At 37.3% G+C, this 24,874-nt stretch overlaps 1 protein-coding gene across 12 annotated transcripts in view; it reads left to right on the top strand.

Moving 5' to 3' along the window:
• The window catches only part of LOC136842464 (uncharacterized), a 764,342-nt gene that overhangs the window by 378,051 nt on the left and 361,417 nt on the right, over nucleotides 1–24,874 (top strand). The window contains exon 1 of one of the 12 annotated variants that reach the window (XM_067109836.1): nucleotides 20,294–22,156. The exons of the other annotated variants lie outside the window; for them this stretch is intronic. Coding sequence (XP_066965937.1) covers nucleotides 20,309–22,156 — 1,848 coding nt within the window. The 5' untranslated portion in view covers nucleotides 20,294–20,308. Of the gene's footprint in view, nucleotides 1–20,293; nucleotides 22,157–24,874 lie in introns of those variants that run through there. 12 annotated transcript variants of the gene reach the window in all.

Genomic DNA, 24,874 nt, shown 5'->3' with positions numbered 1-24,874 from the left:
TCTTCTTCTCTTCTTCTTCTTCTTCTTCTTCTTCTTCTTATTATTATTATTATTATTATTATTATTATTATTATTATTATTATTATTATTATTATTATTATTATTATTATTATTATTATTATTATTATTATTATTATTATTATTATTATTAGAAAAAGAACAAATATACACATTTTCCCACAAACTATTTACACAGTACTGTTCAAATCTCAAGACAGCCCTGCTGCTCAGAAGTAAATAGCAGGAGGTATTGTAAACCAAGAGCATTATTGTTATAATTTGTTTATGTGTGAAAATGGGTATACAACAGACAGAAGATACACATAAATTTCACTGATGGATCCTTTTCTCCCATTACCAATTGGAGTGTGATTGTCCGTCGATTTCTATCATTATTAATGTTATTATTGTTGTTGTTGTTTTTGTTTTTCTTGTCATAAGGTTTGTTTGTATTCCTTGAACTCATCTGTATTCATATCTAGTAACCCACTCAAAGCCGTTTTTGAGACCGGGCCAAATCGCAACGGGGTTTTGAGAACTTTCCCAAATGGCATTTAATCGCGCAAGAGGCATCTACCTCACATACAGTTATGCCACCAGGGCGATGGAGGAGGAGTCGGCAGTCAATATGGGTTAATTGAGGTGGAAGAACGATCGTAGCGTTCCATCCTCTTTTGGGGGCAGTGAGAAGACCCTCCCGAAATTAAGGGTATGGTTTTCCCACAATTCGAGAGAGCAGATTGCAGGGGAAGGCGTCAGAATTGCTTTCAAGAGACCTCGCATCGCTTTCGGGCACAGCAGGCTCCGTTTTTCAGTCTAGTCTGTTCATGGTAGTATGTGTGTGAAACCAGTTTTGAAAGATGAGACGGGTTTCGCAGTTTTGTAAATGAGGTCGGTTTGGGTGTCACAATTTCAAGTTCGGTTTCGAAGGCTCGTAGATGAGTCGGTTTCTGTGTCTCGTAAATGAGACTGGCTTCGGAGTCTCGTAGGTGAAATTAAATTGGACTTGTTGATAAGAGTATCACTTTCGTGAGTGGCATGGTTTATGAGTTTCAGCGGTCAGCCCAGTGTTTGAGTCTCGTTGATGAGATCGGTTTCAGGTGTGCCTTAGAGATGAGAGCAATATCCGAGTCTTAAGTGAAACCAGAGTCTTATGAAGAGTTGCAATTTCAGATTCATGTCAGTGAGACTGGTTTTAAATTATGTCAGATAAGACTAGCTGCAGATGTCATAAGTGAGGCGGGTTTTTGGAGTTTCTGATAATGGTCTCGTTTGTATATTATGAAATGTTAGTTTCGTCTATTGGAACAATAGATTCTAATCTGATTTCGTGAAATAAATTTCAATCTTGAAACATACATTTAAAGTGTATTATTGGTGATCTTATCTAGTGACATAATGGCAAATTTCATGAAGGTTGATCCCATTTCTTGATAAGGTGATCTATGAAAAGGAGATATGTCGAATCATAAAATGGATACCCTATTTCAAGAAATTTGGCGACATTGCGTGAATATTCGGCTGTATTTCGTGAAATTTTGTCACGTTTCATGAACGTTTGCTCTCATTTCGGAAATTTGTTTTCACGTTTTACGAAAGTTTGCTTTCATTTCGGGATTTTTTTTTTTAAGTTTCAAGGTTTGCTTTAATTTCCTGATTTTTTCCCCCATGTTTCACGAAAGTTTGCTGTAATTTCGGGAAATTTTTCCACGTTTCACGAAAATTATCTTTCATTTCGGGAATAGTTTTTTAAAGTTTCAAAGTTTGCTCTCATTTCGTGACTTTTTTTCACGTTTCACGAAAGTTTGATCTCATTTCGTGAAATTCTTTTTTCACGTTTCACGAAAGTTTGCTCTCATTTCGGGATATTCTTTCTCGTTTCACGAAAGTTTCTCTCATTTCAGGATATTTTCTTCACGTTTCACACAAGTTTGCCCTCATTTCGGGATATTTTTCTACGTTTCACGGAAGTTATCTTTCAGTTCGGGAAAAGCCTTTCAAAGTTTCCAAGTTTGCTCTCATTTCGTAAAATTTTTTTTCTTCACGTTTCACGAAAGTTTGCTCGCATTTAGTAACTTTGTTCACGTTTCACGAACATTTGCTCTAATCTCTAGGAATTTTGGTCACGTATCAGGAAGTTTTTATCACATTCCAAGAAATATTAAATCGCATTTCATGAAATGGGAAGAAAGGTCTTTACTTTTCATGAAATTCGTGAGATCCGTGACACCGAAGGGCGTTCTCCAATGCCAAGTCATTAGTGCCAGGTTACCTGCCCCTGCTAAGTCGCTAATGACACTTTCATCTCATTTGCATTGTGCATCCATGACAGCCACAGCATCCAGCTCGCACCATCTGCTCGAACTCCTTTCACCTCTTTTTTTTTTCTTAAATTAATATCGTGAATCCAAGCTCTTCTCTCATTATTTTTCCTGCTTCTTCTTCTTTTTTTTTTTTTTGTTGTTCTAGTTTCTCACCCCATTTTCCATTCACTGTTTATTTTACGGCTTATTTTGATGATGGCATTGTCTTGGTGTTTCTTCTCTCCGCAATGTAATTTTATCAGATTTTTCATATAATATTTATTTACCAATTTTTTTATTATTTTCATTCCGACTCCTTCACCTTTGTCGGGTGTTTTTATATTTCCGTTCTAACCATTTTAAATGATTTAAATGTTTTCCTTTATTTTTCAATAACTCACATGTACGGGTATCGCCTATATCTTAATACTTCTTTTTTTTTTCATGACACCGTTGACATACATTTCCCCCCGTGATTCCTGCTGTTATACTTCCACTCCCATATTTCATCTTTCACTCCACTCCGCGGGCCACTATGTGCTCCCTCTATTACCTTCCCCCTCCCCCTTCCCTCTCTCCCCTCCCCTCCACTCCTCAACTCCTTGACACCATCATTTCCCGCAGCCACAGGAAGGTCGACCCGCCCACTCAAACCCTCCAGTAGTGTACCACCTCCCTCTCGGTTCTCCGAGCCGTCTCACCCACTCGGTCCGCCCAGCCACCCACCCACCCACGACCTCTCTCTCTCTCTCTCTCTCTCTCTCTCTCTCTCTCCTACCTTGCTTACGTTTGTCTTGCAGTTCGGTTGTCGGCCGCCGCCCGCGAAAGACGAGCAGTGCCTCACGCCCGCGGATCTGTCATTGTTAGTGCCTAGTCTGATGTGAAGAAACAGAAAATGTGATTCATTGGTGTCAAATGAGTTTCTTTTAAATGTGTGTGAGAGTGTAATGCATATGCAGAATCGTAAAGAAATGTACGATTCATATTACAGTACTGCATTTTAATTTATGTATTTAATTTGTACTGTGTTAAAGTAACACACCTCGTTTGATAATTCTTCAAGATGTTTCACGAGTATTGCGTATTAGTATTGGTGCATATGTTTGATTCGTAAACACATGTTGTGCATACTTTGTGTCAGTAGTACTGCACATGTATAACTCGCAAAGAAATTTCAGGTGCCGTGTGAATTTTGCAATACTTTTTATGTGCAATTCGTCAAGAAATTGAATGCATGCAATGCTCTGAAAGTATTACATATGCCGTATTTTTAAAGAAATTTAAAACATGATGTACGCGTGCTTTAAGTGTTACAGCTGTGGAGAGATGCTGAAAGTAACGAGTGTTTAAAATGAAAATTAGAAAACTGAATTTTATAGTTCTGGAAGTGTGTCCTTCACCTTCGTGGAAAATCATTTTGACCTTTATAGAGAAGAGGAGTTTGTGTATATTTACCCACTGAATACAAAGTTTTTGATACACATCTCTGTGTGTTCCATAATGAATATTATGGTTTCTTTTTAGCTATGGAAACTCATTTGAAGTCTGTTCTTGAGAGGATATTAACCATATTAATTTAGAGAATATGAACCAAATTTTAAAAATCATACCAATAGATATTTTTTTCTTTTGATGTCAACTGAATATTTTGCTTTTATTTTCTAAACCTCCTGAATACGGGCGAAGACCTTACCTCTAAACCTATAAAAATAAGTTATGGCTTTTTTAAATGTAGGCGAAATTTCATATATAGGCCAAATATGTTTTGTATGCTTAAAAAGAATGAAGTAATGTTTTAAAAAATAAATGAGACACAATAATAAATAGAAGCTGGAGAAAACGATGACCTCGCGGAAGAAAATAGAGACATTTAACAAGTGGAAATTTCACCAACAAAGTGGTCGTCATTTTTCTGTAACATATATGTGTGTGTTGTGTCTTCTTTCTTGTTATTTTTTATACAACTGCAAGTTCTGGGTCGCAGTGTTGAGTCTTGAGGTGAAACGACACCTTCGTTTGATTGAAAGGTGTCATTTTATGGAAAGAAGAATTTATTTTTTTAAATGTCTGTTTTTACTCGTTAGGATTCAGTAAATGTAAAGTGTGTGAAGTATTTTCAGAACTGTTAATTCAAGATTCGTTAGATTTATTTACTTCTGTCCTCTAATGACACATATTATCAATAACTTTTAAAGGCAGGATATCATAATTCAGACATTTCCGTCAGTAAAAATACTACCGCAATCTTATGTATAGCCAATCTCCAATAATATTAAAGGCATTACCATCAATTAGATCAGTGATAAGCATTAAAACTGTAAAAGAATCGAATTTACGTTAGTAGACAAGGACACGATGCAGCATGTACACAGAAAACATGTAACCAAATAGGTTTTATAATTACAGAGGAGTAGAGAAAGAATTCTTTTTTTTTTTTTTTTTTTTTTTTTTTTTTTTTTTTTGCAACCGGCAGTCACTAAACCTAGTCAAGAGTCCGTCTGCGTTTTAGTTTTCTGTAAAAGAAAACTATTGTGCCGGCTCTCTGTCTGTCCGCACTTTTTCTGTCCTCACTTTTTCTGTCCGCCCTCAGATCTTAAAAACTATTGAGGCTAGAGGGCTGCAAATTGGTATGTTGATCATTCACCCTCCAGTCATCAATCATACCAAATTGTAGCCCTCTAGCCTCAGTAGTTTTTATTTTATTTAAGGTTAAAGTTAGCCATGATCGTGCGTCTGGCAACGCTATATGAGAGGCCACCACCGGGCCGTGGCTGAAAGATTCATGGGACGCCGCTCATACAGCGTTATACGCTGTACAGAAAACTCGAATGCTCCGAAGAAACTTCGGTTATTTTTTACTTTTTTGTATGATACCATCAATTGAGGAAGGATAAAACGTTTACCCATAACATGATACCATTCTCATATACAGTATATTTCTATATATATATATATATATATATATATATATATATATATATATATATATATATATATATATATATATATATATATATATATATATATCTGCCTCTTTACTTTAAAAACCATCTTCATCTAACGTTTTATCAATAATATGGTATCCATATGGAAGGGAAAAGTTGGGTAGATAGATTAACCCTCTAGACTGCCTTGTCATCAAACCCGGCAAGGTTAAGATCCCAATAATTGTCCCTAAACGCCTTGTGGTCCCAACTTTGATCTGGCCGAGGTCAGAAATCAGATTCTTTCTCTTTTTAATTGTTCGTTTGTCAGTTTCGTTGCCTCCTATCACGTCACCTCTTTGTTTTGCTTGTTCATCTCACATTGTGTTTCTTTTATCGTTTACTTGGTTCGTTTTATTTGTTTCTATAAATGTTGACCTAAAAACGTATAAATATGGTATGTAGCAATGATGATCATATCATCTGGTCGTTCACACGTTTTGCAATTTACTTGTGCTTTGTGTGTTTCTGATAAAGAATATATAACATGTTTATAAAGGCGATCAACATAATATAGCGTTTTAGGAATTTTATAAAGCATCGAGCTAATAAGCATAATACAAAATCGTCTAACATCGAACCGATTGATATAACGAGGGAAGTTACAAAGCTCGTTAATGTTATCTTTGATGTATACAGTTTATTGGAGTTGCCTAATTCATTAACACGGGACTCCGAGTTATATCAAGCAGTTTAGTATTGATATGCGATGTTCGACATTCAAATTAATAAATGAGGTTCATCGAACTATTGAGAAATAACACAGGAGGTTTATTTAACGCATTACCATATATGGTTTATCAAAACGTTTAGTCCGATTAATGTAAAAGGTTTATGAAACTCAGTATTCAAAAGTTGATCTCTGTATACAGGTTTATATAAACTGACTGAGCAAAATGACCTGTCAGTAATCTGAACATAACGTAGAAGGTTCATAGAGTTTATTCATAAAAAAAGGAGATTAATTTTGTTAGCGTAGCTCAATCATTAATTTAATGACACTTCAGCTTCGATAACATATACAGTCATTGCATAGAACATTAATTCATTACAGTTATAGACGACTGACTATAATCTGTTTACTTGATAACCTTCACTACTTCGCCTTGAGAAGTATAGGATAGATGAAGGTAGAAACAGGACTTCGAATCTCTCAGGGTTAATTGTTTTTTTTATTTGTTCCTCATTCGTTGTTCTGCTTTCTTGCTCAAGATATACTATTCGGTTTTCACAAATGTTAAAAATTTGTTTTCGTCATCAAAGAAAAACGTTTGGAGTTTCTAGTTTTATGTCTTCATATGACATCACTTGTATTCATTTTGTTTTGATCTCTCTCTCTCTCTCTCTCTCTCTCTCTCTCTCTCTCTCTCTCTCTCTCTCTCTCTCTCTCTCTCTCTCTCTCTCTCTCTCATTTTCATTTACCTGACCATTTATTACGTGAAATGAATTCGCCTCCCTCTTTCCATTCACATGTACACACACAAACACACACACACACACACACACACACACATATATATATATATGTGTGTGTGTGTGTGTTTGTGTGTGTACATGGAGAGTGAGGGAGGCGAGATCATATCACGAAATAAATGGTCAGGTACATGAAAATGAGAGAGAGAGAGAGAGAGAGAGAGAGAGAGAGATCACAACAAAATTAATACAAAAGAAATATATATGTATATACATATATATATGTGTATATGTATGTATGTATAAATGTATGTATATATATATGTATGTATGTATGTATATGTGTATCCTTATTTTACCAAGATCTGCTGTTCTAAGAGAGTACAAATTTGAAAGTGTCCGACGTAGATAAGATCTCTCCTTTCAACACATCGTGAAAAGTAAAAGTACTCATAAATTTTTTGCTGTATTTAAAGACATTTTTACATAGACTGAAACGAGAACTCGTTTGTAAAGGGATATTAACAAACCTTTGACAAGACTATTATATTGTCTGTATTCTGGTCTTTCTCCCCTTTTCTCTTTCCCTCTCTTATACAGTATATGTATATATACATAATATATATATGTATATTATATATATATGTATATATATGTAATATACATATATACATATATATATATATATATATATATATATATATATATATATATATATATATATATATATATATATATATATATGGAATGTATAAGTAAACCTCCTTAGGAGCAATGATCCACCTCAGTATATATCTTTCTTATTAGAAATATGATGAGATATTCATATATTTGAAAAAGTGTCTTTATTTTCGATTAAACTCCAATTGCGATTTTGTTTCCTGGATATAATCGCCCAAAGATGAATAGCATTAATGGATAGAACACCATCATAATCGTGATAAGAACTTTCTTGTAGATGTTGTTCTATATGAAACTAAACCCTGGGAATTGGTTAATTCTTATTTTTTTCTCTTTTGACTCTCGGGTCTGGCCAGGGAGAACCAGTATGACTTAATAAATGCCTTTAAGAACCGGTCCAAGATGTGATTCTTACAGGTACGGTACTTGTTTAATACCTGCGTAACTGAGCTGTATCCGGAGGGAAAGTGAGTGTGGGAAGCTTGGACTCATTTCATCTCCGACATTTTATAAAACGTTTTATGGTTTTAGTCAACAAAGCTAAAAGCTGTTTAGGACAATACCATTCGCTCCTGTCTTTGCATTTTAGTTTTCTATAAAAGGAAACTATTGTGCCGGCTTTGCCTGTCCGTTAGCACTTTATTCTGTCCGCACTTTTTCTGTTAGCCATAATCGTGCGTCTCGCAACGATATAGGATAGGCCACCATCGGGCCGTGGTTAAAGTTTCACCGGCCGCGGCTCATACTGCATTACACCAAGACCACCAAAAAATAGATCTATTTTCGGTGGCCTTGATTATATGCTGTGGCGGCTGTACAGAAAACTCGATTGCGCCGAAGAAACTTCGGCGCATTTTTACTTATCTTTGTTGTTAGTAGTTTACTTCAGCCTTTTCTGAACTATGAATTTTACATTTTCCTTGTAAAGGTTTTTTGGTCTTTTTCCCAGTTATTATAACCATAATAATGTTAATATTACCTTTAAATTTATTTACTTTCTATTTCATGCTTATCGCGAATTATTATTGCTTCTCAGTCTTAATAGCAGTATTAAACCTTTAGACTGTACGGTAGACCTGGGTTCTTTTCGAAGAATCGTTAAATATACTAATTATGACTTTAACAAGATCAAGAAGACCATTTATGTTAACAGAACAAGCAAACATTAATAGGAGAACTTGCTTTCAAATTAACGAGAAGTTTTTTCTAAATAAAGCTTTTCTCTTTCTCTCTCTCTCTCTCTCTCTCTCTCTCTCTCTCTCTCTATATATATATATATATATGTATATATATATATATATATATATATATATATATATATATATATATATATATATATATATATATATATATATATATATATATATATATATATATGCTTTAATGCGATCTGGGTACGTTTTTCCAAACCAATTGTGCCTTTGTTGACCTCAAAGGTGATTAAGTTACCCGGAGGTCAGTCGGCTGTAGTGGGTCTCAGCTGGAGTGAGGAAGTTCAAGTACGTATGTATGACTCTCTCTCTCTCTCTCTCTCTCTCTCTCTCTCTCTCTCTCTCTCTCTCTCTCTCTCACATATCCTCTCTCTCTCTCTCTCTCTCTCTCTCTCTCTGTCTCTCTCTCTCTCTCTCTCTCTCTCTCTCTCTCTCTCTCACACACACACATATCCTCTCTCTCTCTCTCTCTCTCTCTCTCTCTCTCTCTCACACACACACACACACACACACACACACACACACTCACAGACACATACGAGTATAACCTCTCTCTCTCTCTCTCTCTCTCTCACACACACACACACACACACACATATATATATGTATAACCTCTCTCTCTCTCTCTCTCTCTCTCTCTCTCTCTCTCTCTCTCTCTCTCTCTCTCAAACAACTTCCTCCTGGTAATGACCCTTGCAATCGACGAATCACGTTGCAGATTAGGAGTCGTCGCTAATGATCGCCTAGATATTTGGCACACGGAAGGTGGAACGGAGCGAAATAGACCCGTCCTACTATCCCGGTCATCAAGCGGCAAACCAGAGCGGAATGGGAGGATAGACTGCGGATAGGAGGACCGCATTTTGATGGAGGGATCTAGATTGGTGCGACATATTTCACGGATTGATAAATACGATGAATAGCGCCTGTTATCTCTTACAAGAAGCTTTCTAATAGGTGGTATTTATACTTAAGTGGAGGCATTATCGAGAGAAGGGGTTCGAGATGAGTGTATGTAACTATATCTTGTAGTTTCGAAAGATTCTCTTCCTGTTGCTGTGATAATACGCTCTGAAAGTGTTTTGTTTTCTGAATATGTTTTTGCTGAATTTTATATTTATTTGTTATTTTATCGTTATTTCACATTATCTCTACTTTTCAGATACTTTTCGCTTTTTACTTTTATATTTCGTGAGGATTCCCCGTGAAATAATTGTTTCCTAGGCGTGTTCATTGTGAGTTTTTGGTAATAATAATAATAATAATAATAATAATAATAATAATAATAATAATAATAATAATAATACGTATTTTGGCTGTGAGGAATATGGGCAATAAAAGTTTAATAGGTTGCCTAAGCATACCTGAATAATCAAGGCTCACCTGACCAGGAAACAGGTATAGAAGACAAAATTAATGGATGAACAAACATTTAAACTCAAAGGTTACGTTGCACATTAATTAACTTAACGGTGAAAGCCAACGCTAACCGACATTTAGCATAACTTAAACTGATAAAAGCAAACTTCTGTATGTTATAAAAGGGTATTTGCATTACAGTCAACTTCCAGTCGGTTTCCAACTCTGCCTTAACCCAGTGTCACCGGAAATTACTACAATGCCGTCATTAATCATCGTGCTCGCGTGCCCTTCACAAGTGGGTTAAGGGAAATTTAAATGCCACGTATGCTCTGGCCTGGCATTGTGACGCAATCAGCTGCTGAACTTTTGTGTAGCACATGTCTGCTCGAGTTTGCCGGTTTGGGGAACAGGAAATTTCTTGCAATGTTATTTTTATTATTATTTTATTATTACTATTATCTTTGTGTACGGAATTATGAGGCTTTGTGTGAATGTGCATTACAGAAAAGGAAATGTGCCTGATTTACAGTTACGATTGTTTTTCACGTGCTTTTACAAATAGAAGGAGGTATGTATGTGTGAACAGTAAAAAATACTAAGAACCAAAAGATATGACAATTGAAAGCTTCTTGATAGAAGTTGCCTTGTATACTTAAACTATGGATGAGAACGTGTTCCAGACAAAAAATTCTTGAATATGCCTAGGAAAAAAATATGTTAATTCACAACTGGGTTGGCTGTTGCAGGCAGACCGGGATCGATCCTGGGACCTGGATATTACCAGCGAACAAAGCTTAACTTTAATTTAAGTTATACAGATAATTAAGTGCCTGCTGAGATTAGTATTGTTCCGAACTGATTTATATATGGAAGGTATCCAAATTGGTCACCTGGGTAACGGAATTTTTTTCTAGTATTATAGTCCCCTTCCCTCAGGAGGTAATTCCCTCAACCCCTTACCCCTAACCCACACTCCACTCTCCCCTTCGTCTCCTAAGAACTATGGGATTGGGGATTGTTAATGGGGTAGGAGACAGTGAAATAAGGGATTGGGGATTGTGAAGAATGTGTAAAATAGCGGAACATGGGACTGAGGATTGTGAAGGGGATAGGAGACAGTGAAATAAGGGATTAGAGATTGTGAAGAAGGTGTAAAATAACGGAATATGGGATTGGGGATTGTGAAGGGGGTAGGAGACAGTGAAATAAAGGATTGGGGATTGCGAAGAAGGTGTAAAATAGCGGAATAGGGGATTGGGGATTGTGAAGGAGGCATTAGACAGTGAAATAAGAGATTGGGGATTGTGAAGGTGTAAAATAGCGGAATAGGGGATTGGGGATTGTGAAGGAGGCATTAGACAGTGAAATAAGGGATTGGGAATTGTGAAGAAGGTGTAAAATAGCGGAACAGGGTGTTTGGGGGCTGTGAAGGGGATGGGAAACAGTTGAATAGGGGAGTGATGATTGGGCGGAAGATTGGAGAAGAGCTGTGAATCATTTTGCCCATTTTGCCATCAAGGGCTATTCGTCAGAATGGCTGCGGTTGTTATTGTTGTCGGGTGTGTATTTTTTTTGCTTCTGTGATCTTTCACCTTGTCTCTCTCTCTCTCTCTCTCTCTCTCTCTCTCTCTCTCTCTCTCTCTCTCTCTCTCTCTCTCTCAAAGAATTTTTATTTGAATTTGATAGTCATCTTAAATATAATAGAAGACCGAAGATTTAGCGGAACAAAATAGACTGAAAACCCTCAGTCATAGATCCATAAATCCATATATATATATATATATATATATATATATATATATATATATATATATATATATATATAATATGTGACCTCTGATAAGATTTTTCAACCTAGGAAGCAGATGAAAATTGGTAATATAAGTATTCATATCATTAGAAATTACTGTTTTTTGGTTTGATTATCGTCGCAGTGACATCATCATTATTATTATTATTATTATTATTATTATTATTATTATTATTATTATTATTATTATTATTTTTTATTATTATTTTGCAATCGTCTGTGTTTATCGCAAGTCATACATCATGATATTCGACCTGTTTATTATTATTCTGTTTTCTATCAGTATTGTTACTATTACTAGTATTAATCCACATTATTTTTTATCGTCGTTGCTGTTGCTGTAATCACCCGACTCAGAGTAATGCAGCCAAGGCCTCCTGCCTCGTTAAATGGATGCAAATTACATAGAAACCCGGTTTTGGGGGAGAGTTGCTCAATGAAGGGTGCAGCGAAACAAACAAGCCGAGCCATCGCAGGTACTTAATGGCTGGGAAAACGTGTTGCATCTGTCGGGTCTCTCTCTCACAGTCATTTCTTTCGTTCCATTCTTACCTTTGGATAACAGCAATATTTCGTAATTTGCTTATTTCTGTGATTTTTTTTTTTTAGCATTTCTGTGAACTCGGTTAAAGGGGTCGACGACCTGTTGACCGGATGTAGTCCAGGCCTGAAGTGGAGCAAGGAGAATGGAAGATGGAAAACGTCTGGTTCCTAACCTGGAGGTGTGACCCCATGTTATTTATTCCTTAAATCCTGGAATTCGTTGAATTCGTGACATTTTCTGAACTTTATGGAATTTATGAATTGCAACTATATTAACTTTTTTTAAGTGTTTACTATCCTTCGTATCGTATGAATTTCTTGCCTGGTGGTGTTAGGTCAGGTATGATACTCCCAATATTCATTGATGAAAAAAATACACTGGTTTTAACTTCTCTTTATTTAATCAGAACGTCTCCAGTTAGAATTTACTTTACCCATCTTCTGCATACAAATGAAAGGCATACATAACTTTTTTCTGGGTTGTATGAACGGAATAATAATAATAATAATAATAATAATAATAATAATAATAATAATAGCATAAGGCAATCGGTGCATCTTTATTATAGTCATAACTCGTTATTCAGGGAGATATACCAGAGACAAGCACGTATTTTTTCCTTATAAAAAGATATGTTTTTGCGGTAAGAAATTACATACTACTCGAGAACATACATCAAAGGCAACGTACTATAACATAACAGAAGGCAAACAACTCGTTTTTAAGGCTCACTAATCACGAAGGCACATTCAAGACAAAGTTTTATCATCAGTATTATGTAAAACAACTTTTTTGTTAAATGGTAAAAAGAAAAGCACTTCATTCATATATATGTTCATCACTGAAGACGAACAAGTCGAGCGGCACCGAAGGTCATTTGCGGGAAGGAAAAGGCGATTCCAGACCGATATTCCAGGTCTTGACTGGAGCGCGCAATGGAGATGGCGAAAAATCCCCCGAGGCTCGTTGGCTGGTGTGTGGTGATGGTCTCAAAAGGGGAGGTAGGGAAGCGATGGGGATGGAGGTGCCGGTGTTTTTGAAAGGGGAAGGGGAAGGGATTGCTATAGTCTTTGCAGAGTGCAGGGGAGGTTAGATAATAAATCTTTGTAGTGGGCAGGGGAGGGAGATGTGGTCTTTGTAGTGGGCAGGGGATAGAGATAATATAGTCTTTTCAGAGTTCAGGGGAGGAAGATAATAATCTTTGCAGTGGGCAGGGAAGGGAGATAATATAGTCTTTGCAGAGTGCAGGGGAAGGAGATAATCTGTAGTGGGCAGGGGAGGGAGATAATAATCTGTAATGGGCAGGGGAGGGGATAATAAGTCTGCAGTGGGCAGGGGAGGGAGATAATAATCTGTAGTGTGCAGGGAGGAGATAATAATCTGCAGTGGGCAGGGGAGGGAGATAATAATCTGTAGTGGGCAGGGGAGGGAGATAATAATCTTTATAGTGGGCAGGGGAGGGAGATAATATAGTCTTTGCAGAGTGCAGGGGATGAAGATAACAATCTTTGCAATGGGCAGAGGAGAGAGATAATAGAGTCTTTGCTTGAGGGAGGTAGGGGAATCTGTAGTCTGTGCCGTAAGGAGGGATACCAATACTATTTACAAAGACCTGGAAAGGGATACTATAGTCTTTGCAGAGTTGATGGGGAGGGATTGCCTAATGTTCTCTGTGGCAAGGTAAAGGGATACTACAAGATAATTAGAGCAGACAGAAGGGAAACCATAATGCTTACATTACTCACGGAAAGGGGGACACCGTTGTGTCTCCCAGGGCAGAAGGAAGGGGGCACCGCGTATATACCAAGGCGAAATATGTATCACGCAGCGGGAGACACACCACAATCATTACTATTCCCGCTGCAGGCCATAACGGTCGAGTGCGCGCGAATTGCACAACACCATCCACCGTAAGCGAACGAAGGCGTCGCGCAATGAGGTCTCCGGCACTGAATCACATGAAAGACACTGCGGATGTCTCAATTGAAGATGCCTCCTGGAAGGGAAAAGGAATATTGATTCGTGCGCGCATATGGTCAGTGAATTTCACTCTAATCTTCGATCGCGTCTCCCTCATTTTGTGGGTCGTTGCGGTGACGAAGAAGACGCGAAGTCACGGACTTCACGGGATGTCTCTGACCGGGATTCTGGTTAGTCATGGGTCACTGACATCCTTTTCATTATGGTTTGATTGGATTTATGGAATATTGGTTTTTCGGAAACACGAGTATTTCGGTGATGGCGTCGTAATCACTGGATTTTATTCGCCTGTGAAATCGGAAGTGTGGCTGGAATGTTGCAGATTCATATTGATTTGTAATTTTTTTATTTGAGAAGATGACTCTAGGTTTGGATAATGTAGCTGCAGTGAGGGAAGTCATTCAGACGTATGCAAGAAAGGTATTCGGAATATATATATATATATATATATATATATATATATATATATATATATATATACATACATATAGATATATGTATAATGTATATATACATATATATATATATATATATATATATATATATATATATATATATATATATATATATATATATATATACATACAGATACATTACACTCAAATTAAAAATTTTGTGCAGTTAAAGCATATATAGGTATATGAAAGGTACTTTTGAATTATCTTAATAACGTCTCTGAAAAAAACTTACCTGGTACTGGGAAAACGTTCGTTGGCATCCCAAAAGTAATGGTCTTCGACTCCGAAAATTCATTTTTAATAAAAATAATGTACTGTTATCGGTAGCAATTATTGTAGAACGATGTGTCTATTTTGATCGTTTATGGCAGAAGTATATAAATTCTTAAAACAGTTTATATTAAAAAAAAGGTCGTGTTGGTATGATGAAAGGAACGCACTTTGACGTCACAAAAACAGTGGCCAACGATCCAATTTAAGTTGTAACAAAAAAGAAAAATCCTTTGACCTGGAGAAGGTACAAATCTTTTGCACCATACAAAGCCACCTAACATTATGCACAGGAAGTGATGATGTTCCCCTCAGTGTCGGGAGATGAATATTGCAGCTTGCCTGGATGCTGCGGCTGTTATCTTGATGATTTTGTGGCTGTGTGTGAGATAGGTAACAAACGCCGGGATATCCGTGAGGAAAGAGCTGAGTTTTCACCTGCGGCTTTTCAAAAGAAATAATATATATATATATATATATATATATATATATATATATATATATATATATATATGTGTGTGTGTGTGTGTGTGTGTGTGTGTGTGTGTGTGTGTGTATGTATGTATATATATGTATATATATACAATGTATGTATATATATATTTATATATATATATATAATTATATATATTGATTTTCATTATATATGTGTGTATGTTTTTGTTTAGTGGTTAACTTACTAAATGCTGTTGGATGGTATTGAAAATAAGGTAGATATATTTACAGTGAAGGTCAGAAGGAAAATATATGAAATATATTTTCCTTAGATATATGAAACTGTGAAAAAGCGATAATCATAACTTTCAACACTAAATCAAGTTTGCTCTCCGCTGGGGATGAAGAATTAATATAAAAAACTAAGAGGGTACAAATGATAATAAAAGGAGAAATTACGATAAAAAGCACTAGAGTTGATCGTGGCAATAACACTGAGGACAAAAGGAATACTAATCATATGTAGTGATGCTTGTCAGTACAGGGGTGGTGCCAGAATTAAGATGCAGCCTGCCGAAAAATCAGGAACAAATTTCTCTCTCTCTCTCTCTCTCTCTCTCTCTCTCTCTCTCTCTCTCACACTCACACACACACACACACACACACACACACACACACACACACACAAACCATCCCTCATTTTATAAGGTCTCATTGTTAGTTTAAAGTTAATATATTAAAAGAATGTCATTTATTTTGAAAAGTACATCGCCTATTGCTTTTATTTTGTGATTCATTCTATTTTCAATATTATTTCTCTAGTTTTACCTTATATTCTTTAATTTTTTGTCATTATATTATCGTTTAAATTAATTAATTATCTATGATTAGATACTCTGAACTTAGAAAAACTTAATTAAAACCTGCATATTAATATGCAGTCTATACGGTGACGTACTCGGCATTATAATTGTTTCTAGAAAAAGAAATAAAAATTTGCTTAGCTTAATGGATATCATTTTTGTCTTCAGTCTTCTCGTAACAGCGTCACAAATCACTTGTGTCATATTATTGAACCACGATTGAGCAGGCGTTAATGACCCGTGTTTTTGTGACGCCAGCTTTTAGGTACAAATCAGTATTAGATCGTCGGTTATCAAGGCTTATGGTTTCAAAGCTGTCATTTTTTTCTTCAAAAATGTGTTCGAAAAGCGTCTAATGATATTTGTTATTCGTCCATACTTAGCAATGGTTCATAGGAATAAATTGACCGTTTTATTTTGTAGGTATGCGCCGGAAAATTATGTCTCGACCTATCAGTGAATTTATTATCCAAGTCAATTTTTATTATTGTGTATCAGTGTGTATATATCATATTTTTGTAACAGACTTTGGGTTATGAACTCCAGATTCAGCCATCGCAAAATCTCAAAACAACAATTTAAATTTTGTTGTCATTTCTTAATGGATCTGTGCGCGAGTGTGATATGGTTTGAAATTACTCCCTTTGATGACAATCTTCGAGTTCTCTTTTATGCTCGTTATGGCAAAACCTTTCTCTTCTCGTTGTCCCTCACATCTCTCTTGAGAGTTTCCCTTTCTAAAATGTCTTAGTCACAACACTTGAGTATTCAGAGTGACGAACTAAAATCCTGGACTGAAAAGGATGGGCGTGGCTTCCTATTCACGTGACAGTCATCCTGATTCTGTTGGAGCTTACTGTTAAAAGAATGGATAGATAGCCAGATAGATAGAAATAATGAGGGAAGTAGATAGAGAAAGAGATTATTGTATATTAAAAACTAAGCAGACAAACAGATAAATAGAGAGTATTTAAAGGTAAGAAGAAAGATTGACTGATAGAAAAAGTTAATAAGATAGAATGATGGGAAGGCAGAGGCAATATGTATAGAATGAAAAGAAGGATTAAGAAAAGTTATGATAAACGACTATTTGTAGAGCGACTATTGACCGAATTTCAAAGCTTGCAAAGCAAACAACAGTAGCTTCAAAGAATGGAAAAGAAAACTGATATTATCTTTTTAGGCAGTTATTAATAATACGCAAAACAATTTGAACTTTAAAGTGAAAGATCACAAGAACGGAGATAGGTAAGCTGTCCTTCTTCTAGCACGGGCTCTTGCTTCTTATGTATTCCAAAAGTAAAAGATAGAATCTCTCTCTCTCTCTCTCTCTCTCTCTCTCTCTCTCTCTCTCAGCATTATCTGCAACGACGACACGTGACTCACTCGGCTGAAATCCATTGTTAACCCCAGTCATGTGTCACGTGACATGACACAGTCATTTATTTACGAGAAACTCTTACGTTCGCCGTATTCCCAGAATATTGTAGTAGAAGTAAAGTGAAATTGCCATCTTACTGGGTAATGAGCTCTTCTCACAGGTCGTTATAGTGAAGGACGTTTGTAGAGAATGGAAGATATATATATATATATATATATATATATATATATATATATATATATATATATATATATATATATATATATATATATATTTATATATTCATATATATATATATATATATATATATATATATATATATATATGTGTGTGTGTGTGTGTGTGTATATTCACGTATGTATGCCTATGTCTCGTGGTGTGATCGGTAGCATTCTCGCTTGCCTAAAGAGGTGTCCTCGGACGGGCGAATATGCACCTTTCGGTAAAATCCATCACATCTCTGTTAACTTAAAGCAGTGTGGTGGCCACAGTCCGTGTTAAAAAGGGCATGAGGCTAGCAGTTAATAATTTGGTAATATTAATAAATTATTATTTGCAAATGCGTGCAAGAGCACGCGTCGATATCTCATATTTCTTACTGCTCAATACTGCTATTTTTCCATTTGCTGATTTCCCGTGATGTCTAATTCCTAAAATTCTGAGATTATATCATGTCAGAAAGTTGTCATTCGTTTTTTAAGTTACGCAAGAGTTAATAAGGCATTTAATTGGCTAAAATCGCGTGAATTTTTACTCTTATTTGGAGTGCCATTTTTAGACATTTCGTCTGAGAAACAAGTAATCGTGGGAATGTCTTTATGTAATTCGAATGCTTTAATTCATGTGTTTGTTTTCTTTGCAAATACGTTTGTTTTGGTTTTTGTGGTTGATGTTATTCTCTATCTTCAGTATTTTACCTTTTCTCTCTCTCTCTCTCTCTCTCTCTCTCTCTCTCTCTCTCTCTCTCTCTCTCTCTCTCTCTCTCTCTCTCTCTGCTTGTTAGTGTGGAATTGAGACTTCCTATTTATGTGCAGAGCGAATGTCATAATTCACGTGTTTGTTTTCTTTGCAAATAGCCTACGTTTATTTTGTTTTTTGTGGGTGATGTTACTCCCAGTCTTCAGTATTTTATCCTCTCTCTCTCTCTCTCTCTCTCTCTCTCTCTCTCTCTCTCTCTCTCTCTCTCTCTCTCTGCTTTTTATAGTGGAATCGAGACGCCACCCCATCAACCTAATTTGATGATTTAACATTATTTCTTTCTACTGTAATTATACACGTACCCGCCCCGAATTACTTTTGTTTCCGTTTTCCCATTTCTTCACCGAAAGAGAAACTCTGAAGAATTTCCTGGATTATTCAGACGCTGAGATGGATTTCGTCATTCCAGGAGACTTTCTTCACCTGTTGCTAATTAGTAAGATTTTTCTTTATGAACTCGGATGAGTTAGGGATAGGGGGAAGAGAAGGGAAGCAACTAGGGTGTTTGGGAACGAGGAAGGAGGTATGGGGAAGGGGAGGGAAGGAAGGAAAGGGAAGGGGAGAAGAAAATTTTAAAAATGCAAGGAGGAAAGGCGGAGTAAAGGGGAACGAAGATAAGAAGAGGGGGAATGGGAACAAAGATAAGAAGAGGGGAATGACTGAGGAAAAGGGAACCACGAGATGAATGGAGAGTGGGAGGAAGAATAAGGAAGATGGAAGCAAAAAAAAGAGCGGGGGGGGGCCGGGGGAGAAAAGACATTAGGAAAGAAACCTGAAGTGAAAAGAAAGGAAAAAAAATGGTAAAGATAAAGAGATTAAAATGGAGCACTGATATGTAGGGAGGAATCTGGATCCAGTAAAAGAAGGGAGAAGAGAGGGAGCAAAGGAAGGGAGAGACAGGGAGTGAGGAGAGAAGTGAAGTATCGGTAAGTGTTGTGTCGCTAATTGCATATTTCCTTTGGGAACTTACAAGGAAAGAGTTTTGTACAGGAAACCGGGTGTATCGGTGGTTGAGCTTCCTGAACTGTCGGTTCACTTCGAAGTTTTTCTCGGAGACAGAGTGCTACGTCTCTCTCTCTCTCTCTCTCTCTCTCTCTCTCTCTCTCTCTCTCTCTCTCTCTCTCTCTTATCCCCATATCCTTTGGGAAATAAAATTAGCGACGAATTACCAAAAATGTGATCATTGCATTAATAAGATATTTTCTGTTGTGTGATTGTAGTTATTCCATGTATAAATAAAAAATGCATAGAATATTAATGTGGTTTATAAGTTGTTTGTTATTTTTGGGTTTATTGTCCCCTTCCTCGTCCCGTTTTTGCTTTGTGATAATGATTTGTAGAATTAATTAGAGGTATTTAAACTACAATAGTTTATTGTTAGAATCTTCAATGTGAGTACGCGAAAGTTAACTAAAATGTGTCGCAATATTACTTCATCATTTTGAAATCAGTTACTTTTATGTGTTGTATCCCTAATAACTGCAATTGTTAAGCAGGTAAATGACGTAAAACTAAAATCTAAACGACACGGTTGAGTGATACGAAGTGACTTTAAGTGCCATGTGTGTGGATGCGCCACTTGAAATGACTCGATGACGTAAGAGGCGCACGCCCACGAAGGAGAGGCCTTAAGTGATGTTGAAGTGGAGAGTTCGTGGCCCTCTGAACTTCAGCAGTGAGATGAACTCCTCAGCAGGCGAGGAGGACAACGCAGCATCCCAGAAACAGGACGACGACTCCTGCACCCAGGAAAAGGAGGAAAATCGTTCCTCCGCAGGGAAAAGTGGGCGGTTTGAGTCTCAGGCGGACGCTTCCGATCCTTCGTCGTCTGCCAACAGGTCCTTCCTTCACAGGAAGTTTGTCTCTGACGATTCGGAGACTCACGAGTATTACGATGGCCGCTGCTTTGCTGACGTTCAGAGGGCGGCGCGTGGCACTCTCAGTGCCACGGAAGTTAAGCAACTTCCTGTGGGACAGAGGGAAGAAAGGGCAGAAGGAAAGTTGGGCGTGGCAGATAAGAAGGAAAAATCTGTAAAGGCCATTGGAAACAAATGCAGTGAAAGCCCTCGATCTCTGTACGCTGCTCCTTGTAATAATAGTCTTGTTCCCGCTGAAATTAGAAATAATAGTGGATCGGTCTACGCGGCTCCTAGAAACAATAGCCCTGTTCCTCGTGAATGTAAATTTAGTCGATCCTATCATGCCGCGCGTAGTAAAAATAGTAACGTTACTACCAAAGGTAAAAATAGTCACGTTACTACTAAAGGTAAAAGTAACCACGTTACTACTAAAATTAAAAATAGTCACGTTACTACTAAAGGTAAAAATAGTCACGTTACTACTAAAGGTAAAAACAGTCACGTTACTACTAAAGGTAAAAATAGTGTGTCCGTATACGCAGCCCCTAGTAATAACAGGCCCGTGAAGTTGACAGAAAGTAGTTCGTCTCCTAAACCCACCTACCTATTCGGCACCAAACCCGAACACTTGCTTCACCATAGTCAATTCAGTAATTATTGCGAACGGACAAAACTCTTCAGGAGTAACGAGGAACTCAACTGCATTGGGAAGAGCGATGACAGCACCATCAGAGTATCCATTCAAAGCGTCAACACACTCGACCAAGACCACTACACGTTCCCCCGTTGCAATCAACCGATCGCCGAGAGTATATACGACGTCCCACCAATTGCCAAACCCCTCAGGAGGGTTGCTGATACCCTGCCGGAGGGGTATTATTCGCTGCCGAATCCCCGCCGCAGGAAAGCTTTGATGGAGGACAAGGATACCCAAGTGTCCGCCCCAGAGATAGATCAAGCGGAGATGAGCAAAGAAGAGGAGGAAGAATTAGAAGGAGAAAAGAAACTGGAAGGAACGGACGCGAGTGAGAGTAAGTCTGGCACCGCAGCTGAGGCAGAGGATCCCCACGAATACGAATCGTTCGATTTCCACCAGAGGGAAAAGAGCAGCCTGAGAGATGCCCTGGACTTCAGAGACGCTCTCGGTTATCTGCAGGCTAAGGCCATCCGAAGGAAGTGGAGGGATAAAGGACAACAGGAAAAGAGAACTGCAGCCATTAGCAAAACTACCAACAAGAAAAAGAAGGGCCGGGGCATCCGGGAGAGGCTTAACATAGGCAGAAAATTGCCCAAGATGGAAACAGATCAGAATGCCAAGGCTTCTGGTGAGGTCAAGAAGCAGCAGAATGCGGACGGAAATAGAAAGGACTCCAGCGAGGTCAACAGTAACTCCTCGCAAACAAAAGAAGCCACCAGAAGGCTTCTGGATATTTGTCGCGCTGTTGGTGGAGGTGACCTTTTTTCCAGAGGTATGGAAAAATTGTCTCCAGGGGCACGCCCCTGCTTCAATACCTTCCCACGCCTTCGGCATAAACAGCGCCCACGCCCTGCTACAATAACCAGTCCTCTTATTAGCTCTGAGAGCATACCAGATGGGACTTACGTCGAGCTGTTTCCGATGAAGGTGAGACCTCAGGTATTTATTGATGTGCAAATACTTATTTTTTTATCATTTCTTTAGTTTACCTTTTTATATAAGATTCCTTGGTTTAGCAAAGTCGTAAGTAGTCTGAATTATGTGTGTGTATATATATATATATATATATATATATATATATATATATATATATATATATATATATATATATATATATATATATGACTTTTCTTTTTTTTTATTGTTTGTTGGTCTGTTTAAGTGTGAAATGGATATAGAGGTCAAGTTGTTGAAGTTGCTAAAAGATATTTAAAGACGTATTTAGGAATTTTCGTGTGCTTCTACCGTGTTTAACAGTCTCTCTCTCTCTCTCTCTCTCTCTCTCTCTCTCTCAACGTTCATTTCACAAGATTGAAGTTACCAGATACCTCCCTAATATCTTGTCAAAGTTTATTACCTCTTTTATTTATGGCATCCCAGTGTGTAGATACTTATTTCTTCAATGGGACTTCTCTGACGACGAATCCTTGACCTCCGACCTCCCAGGATTTAAAAGAGGAATTGTATGTATGGTTTTCAAAACTCTTCTGCCTTTTCAGTTATTACGTCCTGGTAGAGACGCTTATTTCTGGAGTAGGAAAATGCTACTGAACAGGTTTGCTATTTAGATAAACCAAAGCTAATTAAGAGGTCTACCATTCAAGTAGACGAAACCTAGCCAGATGGTTCCTCTATTCAAGCAGACCAAAAGGTGCTTCATTCATGATTGGGTCTTACGTTTAAGTGGACGAAAGCTGTTTGACAGGTTTCCCTTTCTTGTCGACAAAGTGGTCTACCTTAAAAGCAGACAAAATTTGCTGAATGTGTGTACTGCTGAAGTATGTCGAAATTTCTGAATGGGTCAGCCACTCAAATAGACCAAAATGCTGAGGGTTTGTCATTCGGACAAACCAAAAGTTTTCATGTAAGTAAACCTGCCTTATAAAATATCACTCACTTCCCTGCAGACACCAGCCCAGTGCATAATTATCAAGGCCTTGATCTTCCATCACCCGGGGATATCGGTCACGGTGTCCTGACCAGGATTATACACGCGAAGTCATCTTCAAGCGACTGCTGAAGGAGCCTTTTTGTCCTTTTCATGACGGATTTTCCCTCGGCGGGATTCTTCATGCGCATCCTTCACACGTTTTTGTTGCCTGTTGTGATTTTTAATTCTATTTATTTCTGGCATGAAGAAGATTTCGGACGGTATGAAGAAAATGCAATTTGGGCGATATCCAAGAGCGGAAAAAATTGGAGGTGCATTGTATATGCACGTAATTCATTTTCTTGTAAAATATTCCTTTTGCTTTTTATTCCCTCATTATTTTGAGATTTGGCTGCGTAATGACTTGAAGGTGCTCGTTTTGCTTTTCTATATTTAAATAGACAGCGTTTAATTTTTTGCTTTGGTCTCTTATTATTTTCAGATGTTTCATTCATATATTTCGTATGTGAAACATTTTTGCCATAACGGCCAATAGCTCCTTGATTAAGCATCATTGGAAAGAAGAAGAGAGAGAGAGAGAGAGAGAGAGAGAGAGAGAGAGAGAGAGAGAGAGAGAGAGAGAGAGCGAACACTACAAGTGAGACGAATTTTTTCAGCGCCTCATTTATCAAAAGAAAACTTTCATATTGGAAACAAATATTTATTTTTCCAGTGGACATTTTCCTCAGGCTTTCCTGACCTAAATTCATGCACTTTATTCTCGTTCCTCCGTTGCTAAATCGCACTGACTCATTTCCTTTGCTGTGACTCCTTTTTGCTCGGAGGGAAATTAAGGTATCATTTTCTTCATTTTCAGGTAAGATGTCGGGAAATTGCCAACGGCGGTTGTGGGTCTCCCCAGAGTCGTAAGTACTTCTATTCGTTCCTTGATTATGTCAGTACTTGTGTCCGTCTGATGAAGATGAAGGTACTTGTGTACGTTTTAAAGCAATGTGAATTTTTGTCCTTTTCATAAGCATCAAATTACTTGTATTCATTGAAGTAATATAAGTACCTGTACTAATTAGGTGAAGAATTTTATATGATCATCCTTTTTATGTGAAGTCTGAAGTAATGTACTTGCTTGCATACTTTTCAAAAAAGTTAAAGTACTTGTATCCATTTCTTGAAGGTGCAATTACTAAAAAGATTAAGAATCCTTTTAATGAAGATGTAGGTAGTTCCATTTGGTCCGTAAAGCTGTTATTACTATATAGGATTCTTATAAAAACTGAATACTTGTATCCACTTCATGAAACTTCAAGTAGCTGTGCCCATTGAAGGTGTAAGTATTTGTATCCGTTCCAAGGCGATGAAAATATTAGGATCCGTTTTAGAGTCTCTGTATCTTTTTCTTATGTACCTTTTTCAGCAGTTCATTGTTTCTGTAAATATACGTTCTGAGTCTAAAGTCCCTTTGCAAGTTCATAAAATCAAAGGGGGTTTTTATTTTTATTCCATTCACTGCTTATTTCATCTCTCTCTCTCTCTCTCTCTCTCTGGCCTTTTATTTTCACCCCATCATGACTTCTCTGTTTGTCCACCCCTCTCTCTCTCTCTCTTGTCCTCTCTCTCTCTCTCTCATTCCCATCTCTGTGACTTCTCTGTTTCCTCTCTCTCTCTCTCTCTCTCTCCATTTTATTTTATTTTAACTCATTCCCATCATAACTTCTCTGTTTAACCTCTCTCTCTCTCTCTCTCTCTCTCTCTCTCTC

Source organism: Macrobrachium rosenbergii, chromosome 10 (assembly GCF_040412425.1).
Source record: "Macrobrachium rosenbergii isolate ZJJX-2024 chromosome 10, ASM4041242v1, whole genome shotgun sequence".
In the NCBI taxonomy this organism is placed as follows: Eukaryota; Metazoa; Arthropoda; class Malacostraca; order Decapoda; family Palaemonidae; genus Macrobrachium; species Macrobrachium rosenbergii.
This window is presented reverse-complemented; position numbering and strand designations above follow the sequence as displayed.